The 23,256-nt window shown below is 43.2% G+C and overlaps 1 protein-coding gene across 1 annotated transcript; it reads left to right on the top strand.

The window, feature by feature from the left end:
• On the top strand, nt 1-22,744 carry LOC116308446 (collagen triple helix repeat-containing protein 1-like). Its single transcript, XM_089033526.1, has 4 exons — nt 1-138; nt 19,184-19,306; nt 20,565-20,669; nt 22,215-22,744. Exons 2-4 carry the CDS (start codon nt 19,190-19,192, stop codon nt 22,563-22,565), a joined length of 573 nt encoding a protein of 190 aa, XP_088889652.1. The 5' UTR covers nt 1-138; nt 19,184-19,189; the 3' UTR covers nt 22,566-22,744.
• Nucleotides 22,745-23,256: the final 512 nt, after the last annotated feature.

The raw sequence follows: 23,256 nt of genomic DNA, 5'->3' as shown, positions 1-23,256 counted from the left end.
GTTACAACATGTAATGACTGGAGCTTCAAGCTCTTGTTAGTCTTTACTTAACTGACTGTCCGCTTGAAAGAAGTTCATTCAGTACCTTGGTGATCTACAACAGAACAACATACTACAGAACAAAGAAACCACTAGCAGGTAAGTCAATAGTTTCTTGAAACTGAAATTAAGGTAAAAAAAGTGATAATTCTGATTTGATCGTTCTTCCTATCCGTGATTCCATGAACATTCCTCCTTCACTCAATTGTATGCAATTTTCTTGGCTGGCTCTATGTCTTTGTTATTTAAGCTTTCGTTTTCACTTAATTTCCAATCTTGATAATGACATCTGATGGGTATCGAAACTTCGATCACTATTATCGGTTATTTTTTCTATAAGGTTGTTTTCATCGAACGTTATTTTTACCACTCTTGTGAATTTTCTCGTTTTCTAATTGGTCTCTAGCCGGGTGCTTTGAAACCCCGTTTTTCTTTTCAATTTTACCCTTTTTTTGTAGTAAATTTTTCATTTTTTGTTGTAAAAAGAAAAAAACAAAAAAAAAAAAAAAAACAAAAAACAAAAAACAAAAAAAAAAACAGTGAGTGGACAACATTTTAACGACTAGATGACGAAAATCGTGGTGAATAAGATGACATACCACGGTAAACTGGAGGAAACTAGTTAACCATTTCATGGGAAAATGGGGGGCCCTCAATTTTTTTCTGAATCTGAATCTGAATCCGAATCTTTATTTAACCACGGTAAAATACATCAGTCAATTACAGCTAAAATATATAATATAAATATGTATGTAATAAGTATGTGGCTTAGGAACTGAAAATGTATTTTCTTGATTACGTAAGTCGTAATTAATTTTTTTCAGCGTTGGCACGCGCTTATGCATTGTCTTATACATTAGTGTTGCTTTTTGCTTATCTCGACGAATTGCAAGGGCGTCCCATTGAGGTCCCGTCGACAAGTAATTGGCTAGATCGAGTCTCATAGTTAGTTTTTGCAATAGCTATTGCCGCGCGATTTTGAAGTTTTTGAATCGATCACTTAGCTGTTGACTTAAGCCACTCCACACGGTACTACAATAGTCGAAGTGGAGCTGGATAAACGTTTTATAAATTTGAATGGCAGTACTGAAGCAGCAGTAAGGGGGACTCGCGGAGGGGGTACCGGGAGGCCCGGGTATTGCCCCCGCCAAGTACCATGCGGCCCCCGCGGGTATTACCCACGCGAGGATTCCCTTACTGCTGCTGTGTTTGCGAAGATATTCGTTCTATATACGATGCATGAATGTAAAGAGTTTGTTTATGACTTCTGTGTAAAGTGTTTGAAACCCAAGTTTGTGCCCCAACCACCAAGGAAGCTTGTTTGTTGTGGTAAAAAAATGCAAATAGAAGATGACACGTCGGCACAGTGTTACGAGTGTGGTAAGAACATTCGCAATGCCGTACCGAATGCTACCAGAGAGCAGTATTACGCCAATGGAGGTCGTAAGAAAACACCTTATAAGAGAATAAAATACTTTAGGGACTGGATGAGTCATATCCAAGGTTATCGACCGGTATATTTAGACAACGAAGTAAAGAAGAAAATCATAGACCACTTAGAAGAGCCAACCCCGCAAAGTTTAAGGAAGACATTGAAAAAATTAAAACTAGGGAAATATTACAAAGCTATTCCCTATCTTTTGTCTGAAATTACCGGTAAGTCTATTCCCGAGGTTTCTGATATGACAAAAGCCGAGTGGATTTTTTGTCGGCTGGATAAGGATATTCCTTATTACCCTGACGTAATTTACGAAATATTTTACAAAATAGACCCCAACCACCCCCTCTTGGGATGGATTCCAAGAAGATAGTGAATGAGAAATTACGCGTAATTTCCAGACTGACGTTCGATATGTAAATAAAATCCTGTCACGTTTTTTTCAAAGCAAATATTTATTGAGCGAGTTTTCTTTGAAGTTCTTCTTTCGTTTCTTGGTAGATCTTTTTGCGAGATTCCTCGGAAAGATCTTTTACGACTGTTTTTTTGTTCCTTATGTCCGACTTTAATTTCTCGTACTTTTCCTCTTCGGCCAGAATAAGCGAGAATTCTACGTCGTCTATCTTTCTGTCACGCAAAGCCTTTGAGACAAGATCGGTAATTGTATTTACTTTAGCCCTAGACAGAGCTATTGTCGTGTCATGCTTGGACATTTTGCTTGACAACTGTTTCATAATACCCGTAGCAACAGCAGAAATGATACCACAGGCTGCCCCAACGCCGGCCAAAGGAACTCCAACAATTATTCCCGGTCCAGTAAGCGAAGTAGCAACGCCGGAGCCCGTTAACACGACAGATACGGACCCCGAAGCATCGCAATCTTATGTAGCGCACTACGGGCTCTGGCGTACTTCTTCCTAACTTTTTCGTAGTGTTTTGTCTGCCCTTCTAAGTAAGCCAGGATTAAGTTTGCCTTATTGAGCCTGAAGTTTTCGGCATTCATTTCGTTAGGTTCCTTAGGAAGTTCAGGATAAAGTGGCGGTGCTGATGGTATAACATCCATTATATATACTAATGTACGACTCTTTTGGGAATGACATTGAGGAGCAGCCACATCACGACAACCGGGATTACTGGAATTGGAGAGCATTTAGGAAGATGCTTCCACATGCAAACCCTAGTAAGTTTGAAAGAAGACCCGATGGGATTTACTTTAACGGCTCCAGAATGTATAGCAATGAGGATTTGAAACCTACGCTGGTCAATCAGATAGACAATCAGCTGAAGAATCCTGGTTATGTTGAACATAAGCCCAAGCAGGAAAAACCTACTAAGCTTGGTTGGTCAAAGGAATTATTGCTGGGTACCAGTACTTATCCGATACCCGCGGTTTCATTTGATGAACACCCAAGCTTGGGACTAACGTTGAACATACGGATCTCTAATAAGCATTCCTTTCCGTTAAAGGTGCGAGATATCTTCAAAGACGTTCCCATAATTCATACCACCGCTAAGGAATCTCACGAATGGTTGAGAGGTCCTAACATGCGATACTGGCCACAGCAACTAAACTTTGCGGTTTGGTGTGCCACTAGCGGCTGCGGCGTAAGTGCAAACTTGATGAAGAATTCGATATTTATGTTTCATTTTCACTTTACGGTTAGAAGAATACTACATGAAATGGGTGTTACTGCATTGCCGGGAGATGCTGTGTTTGATCCTAAAGATAATAAATACGACGTTTCAGCCTATAACAGTCTTTGCAAGGAGTTTGGCGCTGTGGGAAAAGACTTTAGATGCACTACCGGTGCTAACAATGGTCTGGGACATATTTGGGCTTATTGGGGGATTGGTGGACACGAGCTAAGTGATAAGGAAGTTCATGCGTTGCGGCTACGGTGGAACACGGGATATCATAAGGAAACTCACGACAGTAGCACCTTCTTTGAACCAAACGCTAAGACCACTAAGGAAGTTAGAGACGGGCCTCTGTTCAAAGACGAGGGTGGTAAGTATGCAGGGGCTAATCCATTGATCATTAAGATTACCAACGACGAGCAAGCAAAGCAATATCTTAATTTCATACCCAAAGTAGGCAAAGGACTAACTAGAGCTGGCCTTGCCCGTTTGAACCGCAGCATAGAAGCTTACGTGTATTCTATCCTTGGAGCTCAGGTAAATACCCGATCTAGCATAATTGGAAACACCGGCGCCGCAGAAGAAACGCGAGCCGAAGCATTGATCTTATTTGAAAGTTCAATCTTGGAGGGTGACATTAGCAAGGGCGTACAGCGTTACCAACTAGCTATGCAAGATTCTAAGGCAAGGTTGGACTATGCAGTAGCCCCGGGCTGTTGGTTGATGCCCAGTAATTTATCTATAAATACTGGATCCGTTGTGGGTTATAACAACAAACTTCAACGAGCTACTAAGGATATGAAGTTTGGGGTGAATGACGTGAACTCTGACATGACCAAGGGCATTCCTCACTTCGTAGAGAAGCCACAGAAGGTACACGAAACGCAGCTACCCGTAGTTAAGAAACCATCGAAGAAGGTCCTGCCTACGATACCCGAGGAATATGACCATAACTTATTAAAAGCCGGCCTAGCAGCCGCAAGCATTGGTCTGAGTTATTATATATGGCGATGAACAACCCCTACGTAGCTGGAGTAGATTGTGTTTATACGACTTACACAGGTGAGAAAAAATACACCCAAGCATCTTGGGTTGATGTCACGGGCATGTCCGTGGACTTGAACTACTCCGGAAAGAAGTTAATATTATGCAGCATTTCTTTGGGGGCCGTTAGCAGTGCGAATGTAGGATTTCGTTTCTACGACGACAATGGAGTATTACAGCCCATGCGCGCGAAGACGAACAACAGAGAGCCTACGCATTTCTCAGTAGAGCCGCCAACGAATAGCTCTGAGAATCTTTCCGTTTGGACTTTTCACCTAGTTGCCGACTGCCACGGGAAAGTAAAGCTACAAATGCGCGTAGATGACTCCGGGAGCGTTTGCATAAATAGCATAGAAAATCAAAGGAATACTGTCTATAACCACATGACCATCAGCACTTTGACGGTAATGAGTCTCTAGAAGCAAACTATGTTTGCTGAAATATATGAATCCATACGTGAGGGAAACGCGCTATGCCCACCGCTTAGATGAAGAGGGATATGACAACGGCGCTTGGCATGACGTTGGACTGTGGGTTGAAGTTGGGGGCACTGCATTGGTCATTTGCACTATTAGCATTAATGCAAATACGCATGCGAATGTGGGGTTTAGGCTTATCGATGAGAATAATAGGCCCCTGCTTCCTTATCGAACTTCAACGAACGCCAGGAAAGTTACCCATTTTTCGATGGAGACCTACACTAGGTCCATTGAAGACCTAACGCCAGTGACTTTTCATATGCTAGCCAATTGTAAATATGCTAAGTTGCAAGTCACTTCTGATGACGGCAAGTTTGGGATAAATCGCATAGGTCGCAGGCCCGCTAATGCAGCCTGGGATCATAAGCCCATTTCTACCATGAGTGTGTTGCCGTTGGTTCCGAATTACCAGGGCGGTGCTAATACCGTCTTTCATTATCCTCAAAGCAGGACACCGCCCGATGAGAAGGATAAGATTAAGCCTTCATCTTCTTCATAACTACCACCCCAATAGCTACTACCAGGATCCAGATGTTATTCCCCACAAACTTCAACAGTTCCCCGCCGGCCCTAAGTGCCAGGCCAAGAACACTACCAAGCAGCAAAGGAAGACCGGCTGCCATCTTTTTTCCCAAGTCCGTCAAACCAGAACCCAGTTTTTTTTACGCCTGCGCCCGTAGCCTTAAGCGCGGACAAGACTACTCCTACTACGCTTGAAATAGCGACCGCGAATGCAAGGGGAATACCATACTTCATGAGAGCTCTTTTTACTTTTTCCTTGGTGGTAAGGCCCAACTCCTTTTCTAAGTTTTCCTTTTGCGCCTGTAATTCCGCAACCCTTTCCTGAAGGGTTTCTATTTCCTTTTGGGCTGCTTCTCTTTCCTCTTCGGAGCGGGTTTGGTCCTCGGCTACTTCTTGTTGTTGTCTTATTTGCCCCTCCAGATCTTCAATGGTCTGTTGAAGTTGTTGTATTTGCAGGTCCTTTTCAGCCGCTTGCGTTATGGCGCGCCTTTCACGGGCATGAGCATCCAGTACTTCTTCTCCCATTTGCGTTAATTCCACTTCCTTGCCGGCCAAGAGGCTCATAGCAGATTGAAAGTTTTCTTCGGCAGTGGTTTTCTTACTCAACAGCTCTTGGAGCCTATTATGAAAGTCTGCAACTTGGGCGGCATGACTTTCGGTGGTAGCTTTGTTTTCTCTCATGAATTCGTCTTCTAATTCCTTAATTCTTCCTTTGAGGTCTTGGTTTTCAGCCTCAAGCTCTTGGAAAGCCGCCCTAAGAGCCTCCTCATCCGCATTTGCCTTTAAAAGGCCGTCGCGCTCCGTGGCAATTCGGTTCATGGTGTTTTCAGCCGCCTTCTTTTGGCGAGTGATTTCCGCCATTTCGTTTCTCATTTCCCTTAGCTTCGCCTGTTGTATTGTTTGCTCAGCAATGACTGTGGGGTTGGGCTCGGATCGCATCTTGCGCATTTCGAGTTCCATTTCCTTTTCCCGGGAATTCAGTCCGGCGATTTCCTCTTCTTTGGCTTGGAGCAACTCATTCTTTTTTCCTAGTTGCGCCCTTAAATCTGCCACGGTTTCCATTTGCCCTCCCGCCGCCGCTGGTAGCTTCGTAAATGCCCTGCTTAATAACCTACTAAAGGCGCTTCTTGTTTCCTCCTGGGTTAAGCCCTGTTGTACGATTAAGTTGGGCTCCCCTATAGCTTTTCTCAAAGTAGGAGGAATCTTAGGGTCGGTAAAGTACCTACCTCTCTCATCCCTAATTACGTAGATCTTGGAGCCGGCATTTGAAAGCCTACCTATGATTATTTCCTTACCCCATTGGTTGCTGTCGTCGAATTCCAGCTGGGCTTTGGTGTGATCCCAGTCTGGCAGCAGCTCCGTTAGTCGGTCAAAGTCGGGGGCTACATTTTCCTCTAAGGATTCATCCATACGCATGGTAACCATTTCCGCCCAAGTTTGCGTAGGAGGCTCCGGTACTGGGCCTAAATCTTCCATTTGTAAGTAGGTAGGGACGGGCGTGCGGGGGTGTTTAAATGCCCACATACGATTTAAGGCGGCCTTAAACCTTCTCCACCTACTACCATACTTGTTTTCTAGGGCTGTGTCGTAGATTAGGGGGTCGGTCTCCGCGCCTTTAGTCCATGCGTCGAATTCTTCGTCGTTAATATCGACTTGACCTTCTTCGGTAAGGGGGTCAAATTCCGTTCCTTCTACTTCCATTATATATGATAAGCTCAAAGTTAAACCCCAACGTATTACCTAAGCAGGTTGGCGGACTAAAGGCAGTACGCACCTTTCAACGGGTCACATTCACGCCATCCAGCGCAAAACCAGGAGAAACCTTGTATGTAGGCGTACCCCGTCTAACGGATAACCTAGTCTTAGTTCCTGGCACCTTGGCGTTAAGGTTTGACATAGCGGTGCAGCCCAGCACTGCGGATGAAAGGTGTTGCGTCAATAAGGTGGGCCGCAACCTTGTTTCTAAGATGAGAATCAAGTTTGCTGGGGAATCCTTGCTGGACTTAAATAGGTACGATCTGTATACCACCTATAAGGACCTATGGTTAACAGCCTTCGACCGCGCGCAAAGGATAGAACAAGGAATTGGTAGTCTCATCCTGCGTAAGGTCCGCACGCCTGTTAAGATGCAGCCCACGGACTCCAGCGGAGAAACCGCAGTAGCAGATGCGAAGCGAATAAAGACGGCCTATGGTAGCAAGTATGTCATCCCGTTGGACTTCGAAGTGATTACGAACCATGGTGCGTATTACCCAAGGCAGCTAAGTGAGTTACAGTTCGAAGTAACCCTGGCCGATACGACCAACATCCTTGGAGAGATGTCCACCGCAATTAGTGGAGCCGTTCACCCCTATTCTATCACCAACTTAGAGCTGCAGTACGAAACGGTATACAGCGAAGAGCTGGCCCGTAGCGCCGGCATGGAATACAGCGCCGGAAAGGCATTCCTTTACGACCATGTAGTAATGTACAAGACATTTAGCTTCTTGGATAAGACGGACGAGGTTATTAACCGAAGCATTAACCTTCCTAGACGCAGACTCACGGGGTTAATGCTGGTGTTTGCCAAGCCCTATGAGGCTGGTAAGCGCGACTCCGAAGCGTTCTTTAACCCCAACATTACCAACGTAGGGGTGAATGTCAATGGAGTTCCAAACAATGTCTACTCCCAGGGGATAAAGCCTGCAGCTATCTACAGGGAGGCAATGCGTAAGTTTGGCGACCAAATTAGCCCTGAGGAATTCTTCACGGATAAGTATGCGTTATGGATCGACATGCGCACCACCAACGATGAATCTATGCACGGTCAGGGTCTGCGGCTGGTAAACACCCAAGACGGTATTACTTTGGAGATTAAGCGCACAAAGAATGCCTCCGCGGGCGACAGTGACAAGATAAACTGCTACGTCTTCGTGGTGTCTGACGCGCAGCTAAGCGTAGAAATGAATCAGCTAAGGAGTGTTGCATATTGATTCGCTCGCTGCGCTCCCTCATCCTAAAAAAGGAAAAAAGTTAAGATATTTCTCAGATATACCATGTTACGCGTCTTCGAAAACAACAACACCAAACTGCAATGCATAGTGCAAGGCGAAACTTTGTACTTTAAGGCGAAGGAAGTGGCTGCAGCATTGGGCTACGAAAACACCAATAAGGCTATTAGTGACCACGTCTCGGAGAAACACAAGAAAAGGTTGGGTGAGCTAAGGGTAACGATTCGTTCCCCTTGTACTACGCACCCACATTCTTTGTACGTAACCGAGCCTGGGCTGTATCAATTGATATTCAGCTCCAAACTACCCAAGGCTGTAAAGTTTCAGGATTGGGTCTTTGAGGAAGTCCTACCCGCGCTGCGTAAGGACGGTCGATACGCAATAGAAAGGCGCTTTGACAGCCCAAACAAGCTGGTATTCAAAATAGAGAATGAATTCGACCTACATAAAAAGGTGGTGGACTACATCCGAAGGTTTTACCCCCAAATGCTCGTGGCCCCTGGTCTAGGTGAACTGCAGGACTCCGACGGCAAACGTATAAAGTGCTGGCAGAAAGGATATCAACGCGGTCAACCCGACCTGCTTATCTTAAATGCACACGTGCGATACCGTGGTTTCTGCGTAGAGCTGAAGACTCCAAAAGGCAACGGGGCATTATCTGAGGATCAATGCCTGCTGCTGCAGCGGTATGAGCAGAATGGTTATAAAGTAATGATCAGCAATGATTACGACGACATTTGCAGAGCCATTACAGAGTATGCACAAGGAATGCGTTTACCATGTAGGTGGTGCTGCAAGCGCTTTAAGAGCGCGCAGACTCTGGAAACGCATTTAAAGATATTCCATAGAATATATGACGTTTGAGGCTGTGAGGCAGATACACTGGAGAGACTTAAAGGAGGGCGTTACCTACGAAATAAAAAATTACGTAGCCTTTGAAGATATCGATAGGCTACGGTTGTTATTGGCGCACGAGGGTGTCACGTACAGCCTGTGGGCGCCAGATCGCGTCCGATACGTCATCGAAGGACAGGAGTTCACGCATCTGAGGTCGTATGGTAAGAAGGATGGCCGCTGGGCGTTTGACGTCGCAAAGTGCGTCCTTCCTTCGCCTCTATGTGGTTAGACGCGTCTAAGGTAGAGTCGTCGGCAGTCGTATCTCTGCTCGGCGACTCTTTTTTAACGATGCAATCTGCAGGGGGTTCGCATGTAATACAGTCCATATATTTAAGGATGAATGTTAAATGGCGGTTAAGACTTTGTTAAGGAAGGTCAGAAACCCTTCTAGAAACCATCCCAGAATGTTAAATGGTGGTTAAGACTTTGTTATGGACCCCATCAAACTCTCCCAAAAGATGCCTCAGAATGTTAAGCTGAGGTTAAGTTTTTGTTAAGGGAGGTCGGAAACTTTTTCAAAAGATGCCTCAAAATGTTAAGCTGAGGTTAAGTTTTTGTTAAGAGACAGTTGAATATGTGCTCCTCCTCTCTTACGCATCCACATCTCTCACACTGCTGCCTCCAATATTCCCTGTTAGTCCATGGGACACCTTCTAACGCGTCAAAACGGGGTAGCGTCCTGCTTATCTTCCTAAAGTAGTCTATTCGATTCCTTAGGTAATCATCCTTATGTTCACAACGACTCATAAGATAACCGCACTGGTAACAATCCACTCCTTCCAGATCGTACTTCTCTGCAAAGTATTGGTATTGCTTCTCATGTCTTTTCTTATGTGTCTGAAGACGTTGGCGGCCAGTAAGAACCTTATCACAGTAACTACACTGCGTAGTTCTACGGCAAACGCCCTTCTTTGCGTGTTGCTGCAGCTTCTGAAGAGTGCTGAACTCCCTATTACAGTCATCGCAGACCTTACTGATTGGCTTCTTTGTGCAAACCCCATGCCAAACATGGTATTGCAGTCTTTGTTTGGTACTAAATATCTTCTTACATTTCAAGCAGTCCATATATACTTAACAATAATTTAACCTCCATTTAACATTCTGAGGCATCTTTTGGAGGAGTTTCCGACCTTCCTTAACAATAATTTAACCTCCATTTAACATTCTGAGGTATCTTTTGGGAAAGTTTGGTGGTAACCTTAACAATATTTTAACCCCTATTTAACATTCTGAGGCATCTTTTGAAGGAGTTTCCGACCTTCCTTAGCAACATGCTACATGGGATATCTCATAAAGTCCACGACCGACTCCTTGGCCCACGTTGCCATCGTTACCAGCGCGCCAAACCGCTCTACGCGCTTTAGGCCGCACATTTCCTCATAAAGCTCCTTTACGCGTTCATTCAGCCGGTCTATCTCCTCCCTTTGCATTTAGACCGTCCTCTCCAGGTCTGACTTTTCTTTGACGACGTTAACCATTGCTTTGACTGCTTCCACGGGCTCCATATGTATCAGCAAATAAATTTGCTTCTAGAAGGCAACTTGTTGCCTGAAATATATGGATGGGTTCCATTAAATATAATGGAACCAAATCACATGCCTTGTAACGCTCTGATAGTAGGACCCACCGGCTGCGGAAAGACCCATTTCGTGGTACAGCAGCTGCTAGGACCTTTTAGATACCGATTTGACTACATAGTGCTGCTTTGTCCCACCTACGTGAATAACCGCACCTGGACGGGCATAGGAGTGAAAGATGACGACTTCTTTGTAGATATCTTAGACCCTAACGAGTTATCTGGGCATCTTAAGTTCTGGCACAAACAATTCCCTAAAGATACACAGACACTCCTCATACTGGATGCCATTGCCTGTGGGGACGCCGTAAAAAGACGCACGTCGGAGCTCGTTAAACTCGCCTTTAGCGGCAGGCATGACAATATTAGCGTTTGGTTGCTCTCGCAGCAGCTTACCAGTGTCTCTAAGCCCTTTAGGGAAAACATAGGATCTCTCGTAGTATTTTATACTCCGAGCAAGTCTGACCTGGAAACCATCTTAAGCGACTATGGCGGTGAAATATCCAAGGAACAGTTACACGAATACATGCGCCACTTAAAGACGCACCAACATTCCAAGATGATCTTCTCTTTGAGGTTTCCGTATCAAGTTGGAATCTATGATTCCTAACATATATGGAGATTGAGCAGTTGATAGATGAAGTCCCCACACAGCTAGATGAAAGTAACCTCAAGGAACAACTCAACATCCTTCTGTCTTCGGGGAAGTGCAAGGAAATGATTGGCAAGGAACTTACCCATGAGCAAGTTAATAAGTTGTCAGAGGAGGAGGTTAAGAAGTTCCATAAGAGGTACGAGGCTGCCCTTGCAAGTAAGACCACGGACGCCGTAGCAGACTCCGCCATTAAGCTGGCAACTAAATTACTTGGACTTGCACTGCCCATAGACGACGTGGAGCAACTGCGGAAGGACATAAGCGAGGACTATGTCATATCCCAAGAACTAAAGATAACCTGCGGGTGGTTGTCTTTGAAGTGCGGTAAGTTAATGGCAGTCGGCTCTGCGGCTTTGCACGTAGCTCAGCACGTTGACTTGAAGGAACTTACGACGTCTTGGAAGGACTTTAAGAAGGAAAGGGACGTTGAAAAGGTCTTCCAGGCGGCACTTGCTGAGGTACCTGATCAAGTCGCCTCAAGTCCTTCTTAAGTACTTACTTAAGTCATCCTCAGGAATTACCCAGGTCGCCTCAAGTACTTATCAAGTCCTTCTCAAGTACTTACCCAGGTCACCTTAAGTTACTTATCAAGTCCTTCAAGTCCTTAGATATAAATGAGTGAAGCCGAATCGAAGGCGGAGGAGCAGCCCCAAGAGGAGCAGAAGATTACCAAGGCTAAATCTCCAGGCAGAGTCGCTGCCGGGAAGAAGCTCGCAGAGATGAACAGGAAGAACAAAGCCAAAAAAGAAGAAAAGGTGGAGGACGAAGGCGAATCCTTTATTAATCCTGGGTACGTCATTGGCGCATTAGGAGTTGCTATAGCAGCAGGCAGCCTCTACTTACTAAGTAGAACCCGTGCATGTGACGCAGGAGCCCCCTAAGAGAAGCAAAATACCCGTAATGGAATAGCAAGGTCATTCCCATGCGTAATAACCTTCTCGCTCTGTAATATAATGTCAACCGCGTTATTGAAAACTGTTGAAGAGGCAGCTATTATTACTTCCATTGTTGCGGGTATTGGTTGGGTAGGTAAGAAAGTGCTCAAAGAAGACTTTACTGAAGACCCAAGCAAGAGCTTCGCTAACTTTGCTAAGATGACCGCTGCCGTGGGCGGGGCTATCATGGTAAAGGATTACCTACGGAAGGAAAAGTACATCCCTAATGTATAAATGGCTAGCGTGGTCGTAGGTGGAGTCATTGCAGCTTTAGCATTCACCGGAGCTAATTATGGTGGTCAGTATTTGGATAGATTAGTTAGAGGTGATCGCAGCGGAGAATTAGCCGCTGAAAGGAAGAGACACGACTTAGCGCTGGAGAAATATCAAAGGAACGTGGCGGCTTGGAATGAAAAAAGACAAGCTTACAGGGATTGGTTGGACAAGAACTACCAAGACAAGATGCAGGCGGATAAGAACTTTGAAAATACAGACTACGCCTTTAAGCTCTATGCGCAAGCACACCCCGACTTTAGAATGAGAAAGTCCCAGTTCAAGAATTACTACCAGCCTTCTAAGAAACAAAAAGACAATGAATTGGTCTTCGTAGGATTCGCAGGGCTGGCCGGAGGCGTAGCTTTGGCGTATCTAATATAATGATCGTCTTTTTGGAAAGCGATAAGAATAACTTTACCACTTATCTGAATCCCCCCATCAAAGCACGTAAGGTCCGGCTCATAAGTTGCTCTTTGTACAATTCTTGGTATAATTTAATTAATGGCATGGTTACCGAGCATACGGGTCTAACAATTATCAAGGCGTAATGCTACCCAATGGACATTACACCCCAATCACGCTGGCAAAAGAATTAGCAAAGTACGGTTATACTCTCACCACGGGATTACCACACGAAATGACCTTCAAACATAATCTTCCTAACAATTTCTCGGTAACCCTAGGAAAAGCTGATGCATTGGGATCTTTACTAGGTGTCTCAAGCAAGGCAATTACCAACACGGCCATACCCGTGAAATGGAAAGTCGCATCCTCTTACGAAGTCTATTGCGACTTGGTCAATAGTTACAGCAATGGAGAAAAGTCTTCTCTTATGTCCAAGTTTCTGCCAAAAGGTAATCCATTTGACCTGGTAGAATACACTCCCATTTCTTTGTGCTATGATTTGTCTAATTTGGTAGAAAGCATAAACATCACCATTAAAGTGGACGGACAGACGGTGGATTTCAACGGACGCAAGATCAATCTTGTTTTGGAATTCATATAATGGGTCGAACTGAGGACAAACTCAAGAGAATTTACTATGTACCTGAAGGCTATTGGAGAGGAGCGTCAGCTATCAAGAAACTCGCGACCGCGGCCAGGGTATCAGAAGAAACGGCTAAGAATTGGTTTAAAAAACAAACCCTCTGGCAGGTTTATCTTCCCGTGCCTAAGTACATTCCCAGGCCCAGCTTTACCGTAAATGCCCCCAATGAAGTTCATCAGGCGGATTTGCTTTTCTTGCCGCACGACAAGGTGCGAAGAAAGACCTATAGGTACGCTTTGACCGTAGTTGATATCGCAAGCAGATACAAGGACGCCGAACCCATAACCAGCAAGGATTCTGGGGAAGTCGCAGAAGCCCTAGGTAGGATTTATAAGCGCGCCTTGAAATGGCCTAAGCTGCTGCAAGTGGATGCGGGGACAGAGTTCATGGGTGTGGTTACTAAGACCCTGAAAGACCACGACACTAAGATTAGGAGAGCCGAAGCAGAATACCACAGGGGTCAGAGCATTGTTGAAAGATTCAATAAGACCCTGGCCGAGCGTCTCGTTGGGTACCAGTATTGGAAAGAGCTGGAAGATCCCTCCAAACGCAACAGGGAATGGACTCAGAGGCTCCCCCAGGTCGTCGCGGCTTTGAACAACGAGGCGGCCAGGGCTACGGGAATGAGACCCAAGGATGCTATGAAAAAGAAACACGTGGAACACAAGTCCTACGTCAGAAGTTCGAGGGCGGTCGGACTGAAGGAAAAAAAGCTCCCCCGCGACATAGTGGTCAGATACCTCTATCAGCCGGGGGAACTCGAAGGTGGCAGTAAGAGAGCCACGGATCCTAACTGGTCCCTGGAAACGTATGAGATTTCGAAGTCCGTCACCAAGGAAGGGCAACCCGTGTTGTATTATCTAAATGGCCCAAGTCGCGGATTCGTCAAGGAAGAGCTGCTCATAGTCCCCAAAGACTCAGAGTAGTGCTGCTCCACGCGCCCGATTACACTCTAGGCATGTCAGTCTTACGTTGCCTCTACAATGCCCGCGTTTATTATTTATACGATCCACGGAGAACTGCTGATCGTCATTTGGGTCAAACCTCCATAGTAGCGGTATGTTACACTTGACACACCTTGCCCCTTTCTTATAGACGTCGTCTACACATAGGTCGAACGTCATATTTTTTTCTTCGTCGTGCCGCTTGTAGCGAAGGAGTTTCTTAGCAATGTTCTCTTTGGCTACGTCCTCTGGCGTCTTATCATAGCGCAGTTGCGGACCCCAGGCTCTTTTTAGTTGCTTGGCATATTCTACGCGACTTACGGCGGTGTAGATAAGGTTGCTCCAACACAGCCGCTGGTCTATGATCCATAAGGTTTCCTTTATGGTAAGCCCCTGCGCACTATGGACTGTCATGCAATAACCCAAGCGCCAGTCTGGATGGGAGGCAATTATTTCTACATTTTCTATGGGTACCCAGGCTTTATCGTGCGTTACTGCGTTCTGCCGTTGGATGTCGGTACCGGGTACTAAGACATCTCTTCTTTGCATGCGGGTGTCAAGCGGCTTATAACAAACGGGCACCAAATGACTAGGGAACCGCTCCTGGTGTATTCTCAGTAGATCTTTTTGTGTGCGCGACTGTGCTGCGCGCTTACTGCTTAACACCAAATCCTCAGGATGCCAAGAATACAGGAAGTCTTCGTAAGACTTTGCTCGTACCCTCTTACGTAACACCTTAGATTGTTCGGCGTCGCTAAGGCCCCTTAATTCTGCCTTTAATTTTCTCACTTGATCCTTGCTACGGTAGTCTGTGTTAATTTCTTCATGATAGTCTACCATTTCTATTAACCATTCATGAGGCATTTCTCCGGCTATAGGAGGTGGTTGACATGGATCCCCGGCAAATACAACTTAGCATTTCCCGCGGAGGAAGTCTACGAACTCCTGCAGGATTTCTAAGGGCACGGCACAGATTTCATCCCAAAGTATCACGGGAGGTATGTCGCGTATCGCTTCCGGCACCCACTTTTGACCATTCCAACGAAAGAAGCTGTGGTAAGTCTGCGCGTCGTGGCCCATTTCGCAGAGTTCTCTTTCCAAACGATGCGTTGGCGTTAGCACCTTTATCTTAGGAAAGAGTTCTAACACACGCGTCGTCTTACCGCTGCCTCCCGTACCGTAAAGGTAAGAGAAGCGTTGGTAGGAAATAGGGTCCGCAACTGAGGGCAGTGGCTCTTCCGTCGGCGTAATGGAACCGCGGGTGTGTTCTCCGTGATATTCTACACGTGCCCTCCAGGCTCTTATCTCCTCATCTTTAACGCGCCATTGTCCACTTTCTGCGAGTTCATCGGCAGTGTAGAATTCCTTCATCTTTTCCAATACGTGCGGTTTCACGTATAGGGAATCCGTGGCTACGCTTTGTTAAACCGCAAGAGCATTGCGAGAAGGTTAATGTGCGCGTAGGCTAACATGCTGGCACGCAAATGGTAATACTGCGGTCGATGGTCCTGGTAATAACACAGCGCATTCCATTTATGCAGCTCATCATCTACGAGGTAATCCCATTTTTCTACAGACACCATTGTTCCTTGATCGTGGGCACGTTTTATGAGGAAGCTTAACTCTCCTTCGTCTGTTATTAAACGCCGTTGCATGTGTTTCTCGCCTTCTTTGGCGCCCTGGGTAAATTTGCCTATGACAATTCGGGCGGTTGGGTTGTGCTCTGGGAGCCACTTCATGTAGGCGCTATGGCAAAGTATGGCTTCATGCGCTGTGTATCATAAGAGTTCGCGCTCTTCTAAGAACTTTAACAATAGCACTGGTATCCATTCTTTCTCTTGTAGATGCTTCCCGTACCATGCGTAAATTATGGGGTGCAAGTCTTTAGCCAACTTCCAAGACGTTAATCTGACAAACCCCGTTGCTGGCGCGTCGTAGCTGCCGTCTAGAGACACCCTAAAGAATTGAGAGTCCGGATGTCCGTATCTATCGTAATATTCCTTACAATCTCCCAAAACCCTTGAAAGATGCTGGGCAACAATGTTTCATATCTAACGAGACATACTCGTCTTCGTTGTATTCCATGTTCCAAAGACCTCCATGACCGTGTTCTACGCAGGCCTTGGAGATATCTTTGAACTCTTTTGGGGTTGGTTTCCAGCCGTTTCTCTTTTTCGCGGCTAAGAAGTCCAAGCTGCGAGAGCTGAGCACTTCATCTGAGAAGTCTTCCCCAAGGGTTTCGCAGGCGCTCTGGATGCGTAGATGTTCGATTTCGGGGCGGTAAAGTGTACCATCTTGCGTCATAAACTGACTTCCTTCTGAATCCATCAGCCAAATAGAATTCTCATGGATTAACTCCACCAATGGAGAATTCTCGTAGACCTTTGTCTCTTTCTTCTTAGGAAATCTTAGTTCTCTCCAAGCATGCGCATTGTGTTGGTAAATGACAATAGGAGCACCCCTACCGCCATACTTATGCGTCCCAGGATAAATGTACCCATCCGTGATATCTTTCACATGTATGCGCCTTTCTAAGAGGGTTTCTAGCTTCTTGATGTTATCTATCGTCGCTCCAGCCCTATGAGTAGCATGCTCCCATTTTCTTATGGCTTCTTTTCTCTTTGGGGTTAACTTACCACCACAGGAAGAATCCTCAAAGAACTCCCTCACCAACTTACCCACGCAGTTGCCGGGATGTCTCATCGGCCTGAGCTTTCTAACGTCTGGCTCTTCATTCTTATACGCGCCGTAGATAACTACAGTAACAGGATAAGCAACTTCATAGAACAACGCGTCTATACCCACCATCGCACCAGGTCTCGTATCCTTGTTCAATACAAACAGGTTCTGCTTACCAGACGCCCGGATAGGATTACGACCCCTCTCTATCACCCAATCGCCATCTAAATACTTTATGAACGTCAATTCAAGACGGTAGTTACCTTCTGGCATTAAGTTGATTATTCTTTCAGCTCTTTCGTCGTCCATGATTTCTTCTATGTCTCCTTCTGTAAATGTCGTGAAGGCGAAGTCGGCGTCCAAACGATCCAACACCTGAGTTCGCAGCCTGCGCATAGTTTTGTTTCGAATGCTCCTGATGTCATCCATCTATATCTAGGAAATATTTTAACCTTCGTTTGCGACCCTACACGTAGTTTGGCGTATCTTCCCGAAACAAGGAAAAAAATATACTCTTATCATAGATTCGCAAACACAGCAGCAGTAAAGGAATCATCGCGTGGGTAATACCCGCGGGGGCCGCATGGTACTTGGCGGAGGCAATACCCGGGCCTCCCGGTACCCCCTCCACGAGTCCCCCTTACTGCTGCTACTGATCGTACTTGCACTCCTATGCAAGAGGAGACTTTCTTGATCTTATTTTGAATGTGTATAGACCTGCTAGACCTGCTGTATAGACTAATTCAAATTTTTGTCGGAAAAATTCAAAACTTTATTCTTTGAAGTATAAAATTTTAGCAGATTTTCCATGAATTCGAAGTGTATATGTTTTTAAAACTCATAGTCTATTGATCTTTATAGGCCATCCTTTGCTGACGTATTGCTTACATTTAGCTTGTCTCATTACCATAAATCCAGCTTCACTTTGGCAACTAGATTTTTTAAAGCATTTTGTGTAATATTTGTAATAATAAAAATAAAAATAATGATAATGATAATAGTGATGATGATGATAATTAATAATATGGTATTTTATATAGACTCAATAACTAGACGTTCAACAACGCTTTACATTTTCTATAACAATCTCAGAATTAATTAATTTTAATAGAATTAAAAATTAAAATTTAGAAAATTACTATTTTATTGATCAATACATTTCTTCAATTCTTCAATGTTCAATGCTTCAAATTTTAGAAGAAGAAAAGATATATAGCAAAAAATGTATTTACGAAAAGAGTATTTAGTAAATTAATGTCTACTGTTTCAAAGTTCGTATTGTTGCTTGTTTTTTCAAGAAAAATAGGATAGATATTAATAAAAAATATTCAACATGCTTTTTTCTTAATTTATTCAATTTTTTAAAAATGTAGCTAGAATTTTCTTCATTTTTTTATAGATTGTACTAAGGGTTTATTGAGGGTAAAGGTCGATTTGCCCAAACTAGAACCTAAAAAAAAAAGGAAATCAAATCCCAGCAGCTAGCCACACCTCCCCGATGTTAACATTTTTTTGTTATTAACCATGTTTTGCACCATCACGTGATGGCAGCCATGACAAGAGAGCAATTGAGAGTCTGGTCTAATCTGATTTACGTATGAAAGAATTCAGTTTCCTAGGGGAAGGGGGGGGGGGGAGGGTGAGAGCCATCATGTGATGGTGCAAAGACCTGTATTAGTGCTTTATCTTTTAAAAAACGAAGCTAAACAGCTAGGTCGGTATTGAAGATAGACTTTTCTTAGTCTCTTTTCTTATTCTCTTTTCTTAGTCTCTCTCTTAGTTTCTTATAGACTCAATTGCTGGTACCTTTGGGGTTGAACAACCGAATTTTGCAGTAATTATAAGGAATACAAACACAGTAATGCGAGTCACAAACGATTTTTGATTTAATTAATCGAAGGAAAAATATATAAATAAAAATAAACCAACCACTTTTGGTGTCTTAGTGCCCTTGTCTAGCTAATAACAATTATCTTTATTTCTTTTATTCATACTTAACGATATTTAATTTTATTTCCCAAAGATAATCATGAGAATCAGTACAATCTACGCGATCATGTTGGTGTTTTGTTGGACCGTCTTCGTGGCTTTGCCAGAGGTTGGTTCAGCGCCCAGCAAAATGAGCACTACATCTATGGGACATGACGTAAGTTACTCCGCCTACGTTAATCTAGCTTGAAGCATAAAGTTTTGCAAAATTTCCATGAAGTATATGAAAAACAAATAAAATTTTCTTATTTACAATTGCCTCGTCGTTCTAGCAATTTCGCACTTTTTCACTCATTTACACACTAATAATAATAATAATAAGTCTTTATTCACATTGATCAAGAGAATATGAAGTACTTAATATTCTCTTGCATTGATAAAATACAATCAGGTGGTGCGCTACGAGACTAAAACATAAAAGGACTAAAAATACTAATATTTATAAATTAATCTGTTAGAAAAACTATTCTTAAAACGTTCAGTGTTAACCGCAGGCATAGTGGTATTTGACCTTCTTAAATTATATGAACTAATTTTGGCAATAGGCATTAATATTTTTAAAGGATCGTTGTCAGCTTTCTTAACCTTGGCTGCAATTTTCTTATCTACATTTTCTAATATGCTTCTGATATCCTGACGCTGTAAAATATACCGACGTTTATAACATCTATCGAGAAAATACTGAACACCTTTAAGTTCAGGCAAAGGTGCACCATAAACTGAAAGAGCGTAATTAATTCTCGATAGTATCAGTGTTTGAAATAACAGATCTACTTCCCTTTGGGTATACTCTTCCCTACATAATGATCTAATTACATAAATGGTCTTACTACATTTGTATAATATCTCCTCAACATAGTCTTCGAAGCGACAAGTACTCTGGAAAGTAACCCCAAGTATTTTTAGACTGCTACATTGTGGTATACTATAAACAGCTTCAAACTCGTCGACACTTTTGTTCACTTTCCAAAAAAACTATTTCCTTACATTTTTTGTTACTTTTTATACCATTTATTTTAGACCAATTCATAAAATCACGTATTAGTGCCGTACTATTATCAATTAATCATAGTCTCATTCTCCTTCCACACTGGGGAAACTATTGCAGTGTCATCAGCGTACTTAACCATCGCAGACCCAAAAAAATCATTTTTGGATAACTTTAAGAAAACTGATTCTCGCAACATAGGAGAGAACAACGCATCAAAGAAACTCAACTCACTGACACATACTAAGCTATCTCTTATCATAAACCTAGCTTTGAGGAGAGATCGACGCATTAGCAGAGTATAAGCTTTTAGGTTAGCAATAAATTTGTTTAATTGGAAAATTAATAAGCATAAAACCAAAATCTGACTATTCAGTGTAGTTACCCTTCTAATTTTGTATAAAATTGCATAAATAATTATTTTTAGAGGTTTTTGAAACTACGAAAACGCCTTTCCCGTTCAGTTTCTTCAAACTGGAAAGAATGTTCGTGGAATAGCATCAACGAAAACAAAGACTACGGTCTGATCAAAGTAGGTATCACATGATATAGGGTAAGTGAACCCCGTATACCAGCTTAAATCAAGCAGTTGTGTAAAAATAAACCCCATGCAGATTGGATTTAGAAAAGATCACCTCGATATTCGTTAAAGTGCTACTCTGACGAAAATTGCTCAAACTTGGATTCAGCTGAAACTTCCTAAGAATACTCTTTAAAGGTCCAATAATCACTGTATGAAGTGTTTTCTCGATATTCAGGACGAAAGTATGATATTTTTACGATTATTTTTTGGAGTCTGTGACGTCATACACTCAACATCGAACATCGCTCCATATATTTCTTTGTAGTTTATGATCAAAATATCAGTAGTAAAGGGAGAAAGAAATATCCAAACACCCCAAAATATAAATCATAGTCACATGTAATGTGAAATAAGCACATTAGCCACCCTTTGGGCTTCATAGGAATAGAATAAATTAAGGATTTATATACAAAGAAATATATGTAGCAATGTTTGATGTTGAGTGTATAATCGTAAAAATATCATACTTTCGTCCTGAATATCGAGAAAACACTTCATACAGTGATTATTGGACCTTTAAAGAGTATTCTTAGGAAGTTTCAGCTGAATCCAAGTTTGACCGATTTTCGTCAGAGTAGCACTTTAAGAAGACCAACCACAAAATTGTGACGTAGAAATGGCGTCACTGCAAATCTGAGGTGTCCTGAAGCCTGTGAAAATTTACCAGAGAAAAATAAAAACCCCTTGTCCACCATTGGGATGAAAATATCCAATTCATTAGTTTTTGTGTCACTGTTATCAACCTCTTGTTAGCAACGTTATATTTTTCATCTGGTGGCCTATAAGTCCATAATTTGAAAAGAATGAAAGCTAGATGACACCAAAGTTTGGCAAATTTTCTCGATTTTGATTGGCTATAAAAAGAAATTCAGATCAGCTACCAATATAATAATGATAATGATTTATGATTTTATGTAGCGCCCTTTCTATATGGATATAATCAAAGGCGCTTTACATTGATTTAGGAATGACAGAAATATTTGTATGCAATGTACAAGCATGAGAGATGGTTAGTATGAAGTGTAGGCACTGAGGGTGGTCGCTGCCAGGGTTTCTCTTTACGTCCTCAGTGGTTCTTTTACGTCCCTCTGATGTTGGTTAGTAATGATGAGTGTGGAGAGACGGGACCGCCATTTAAAGTGGTCATCCGAGCCAATTGAAAGTCTAACCATTTGCTGATGCAATTACAAAGGCAGCACTTTCTCCTCAGTCATTTTAAGACCCTGAGTGTTGTTCTGGCCGGGACTCGAACCACGACCTCCCGCACGAAAGTCCGATGCTCAACCAACTGAGCCAACCAGGTTGGCGGTTAATTAGCATTTACCATCAATTGTAATTTGTGAACGAGATTTTAACAAACTTTAATGAAAAATTAAAATTGTTACCATCCCCAAAGTATCCCACAATGCGCCGGAAAACGCAAGCCTTAGCCGAGTCACGTCATAATTGGCTCAGGCCAGCATAGTAACTACATGCTTTGCTTAATTCGAACAGGATTGTGTTTTCCTAAAGAAATACAGTAACTCTGCCCTGCACGTTTACTGGAATAGCGAATTCAGTGTGAATCAATGTAGCGGTTGCTGTAAGCGCTGGTTCTTCACGTTCAACGGTGCCGAATGTCAGTCGCCTCGTGCAATAGATGGCCTTGTGTACTTAAGTTATGGTACCTTTTGGCTCCACCGTGTCCGCCATATTGAAGGTCACTGTAACAATGTCCACAAGGGACATGTTCGTGTGGGCTTCAATGTCGGTGACTGTTCCGGGTATGGGAATGCTAATGCATACACCGGGTGGAACACAGTCAGCCGTCTGTTCGTAGAGGAAGTAACCAGGCCCCAGCCGTAGAAGGCTTTTAAATTGCGAGTCAATGATGATTTAAGATACAAGATCGTTTGAGTAGAAAAATAATTTCAAAGTAAATCAAAGCATCATGTAGTCAAACTAGTATCATGTGGACAAACCTGTGACAATATAAATTAATGTAATTCATATAATAACTGTAATAAATCTTGCTTTCCGATTGGTCAACGTATCTGTTTATGAGATGATGATGATGATGATGATGGTGATAATGATGATGATAATGATTTAACAGCGGGAACATACTCACTAGCTGATTTCCAATATGGTAAACACACAGCACGCTTTCTTTCATGCTCATGTTCTCCAAACACTGCTTTTCTCGTTTTCTGCCAGGGAGGAGGCTATCCTTGCGTGCTCCATTGAACTTCACACAGCAGTTGTAGGGGTTATAAATAAAACTGCTATAGGGATTGAAAATATGATTTATCAGTCGAAATTTTTGCCCAAAGCATTTCCTGGATTCCAAATGATACACTGCACTATTTGTTTAAAAAAAGTCGCCACAAAAAATATTTCATTGGTGGCAAAATTCCTTTCTTGATTGAGCAAGAAAGCCACATAGCTCATAGCTCATTTGGTCGAAAGCATCTGTTAATTAAAATAGAGCAGTCAGTTCAAATGACTTTGGAAAAGGGATGTTTTCTAGAATTTTGATTGGCGCATTTTTTTTGTC

Source organism: Actinia tenebrosa, unplaced genomic scaffold (assembly GCF_029948245.1).
Source record: "Actinia tenebrosa isolate PJP-AT-01 unplaced genomic scaffold, QUT_ActTen_1.0 PGA_scaffold2__45_contigs__length_23673736, whole genome shotgun sequence".
Classification (NCBI taxonomy): domain Eukaryota; kingdom Metazoa; phylum Cnidaria; class Anthozoa; order Actiniaria; family Actiniidae; genus Actinia; species Actinia tenebrosa.
The sequence above is the reverse complement of the archived record's forward strand: the minus strand, read 5'-3'. Positions and strand labels throughout refer to the sequence as shown.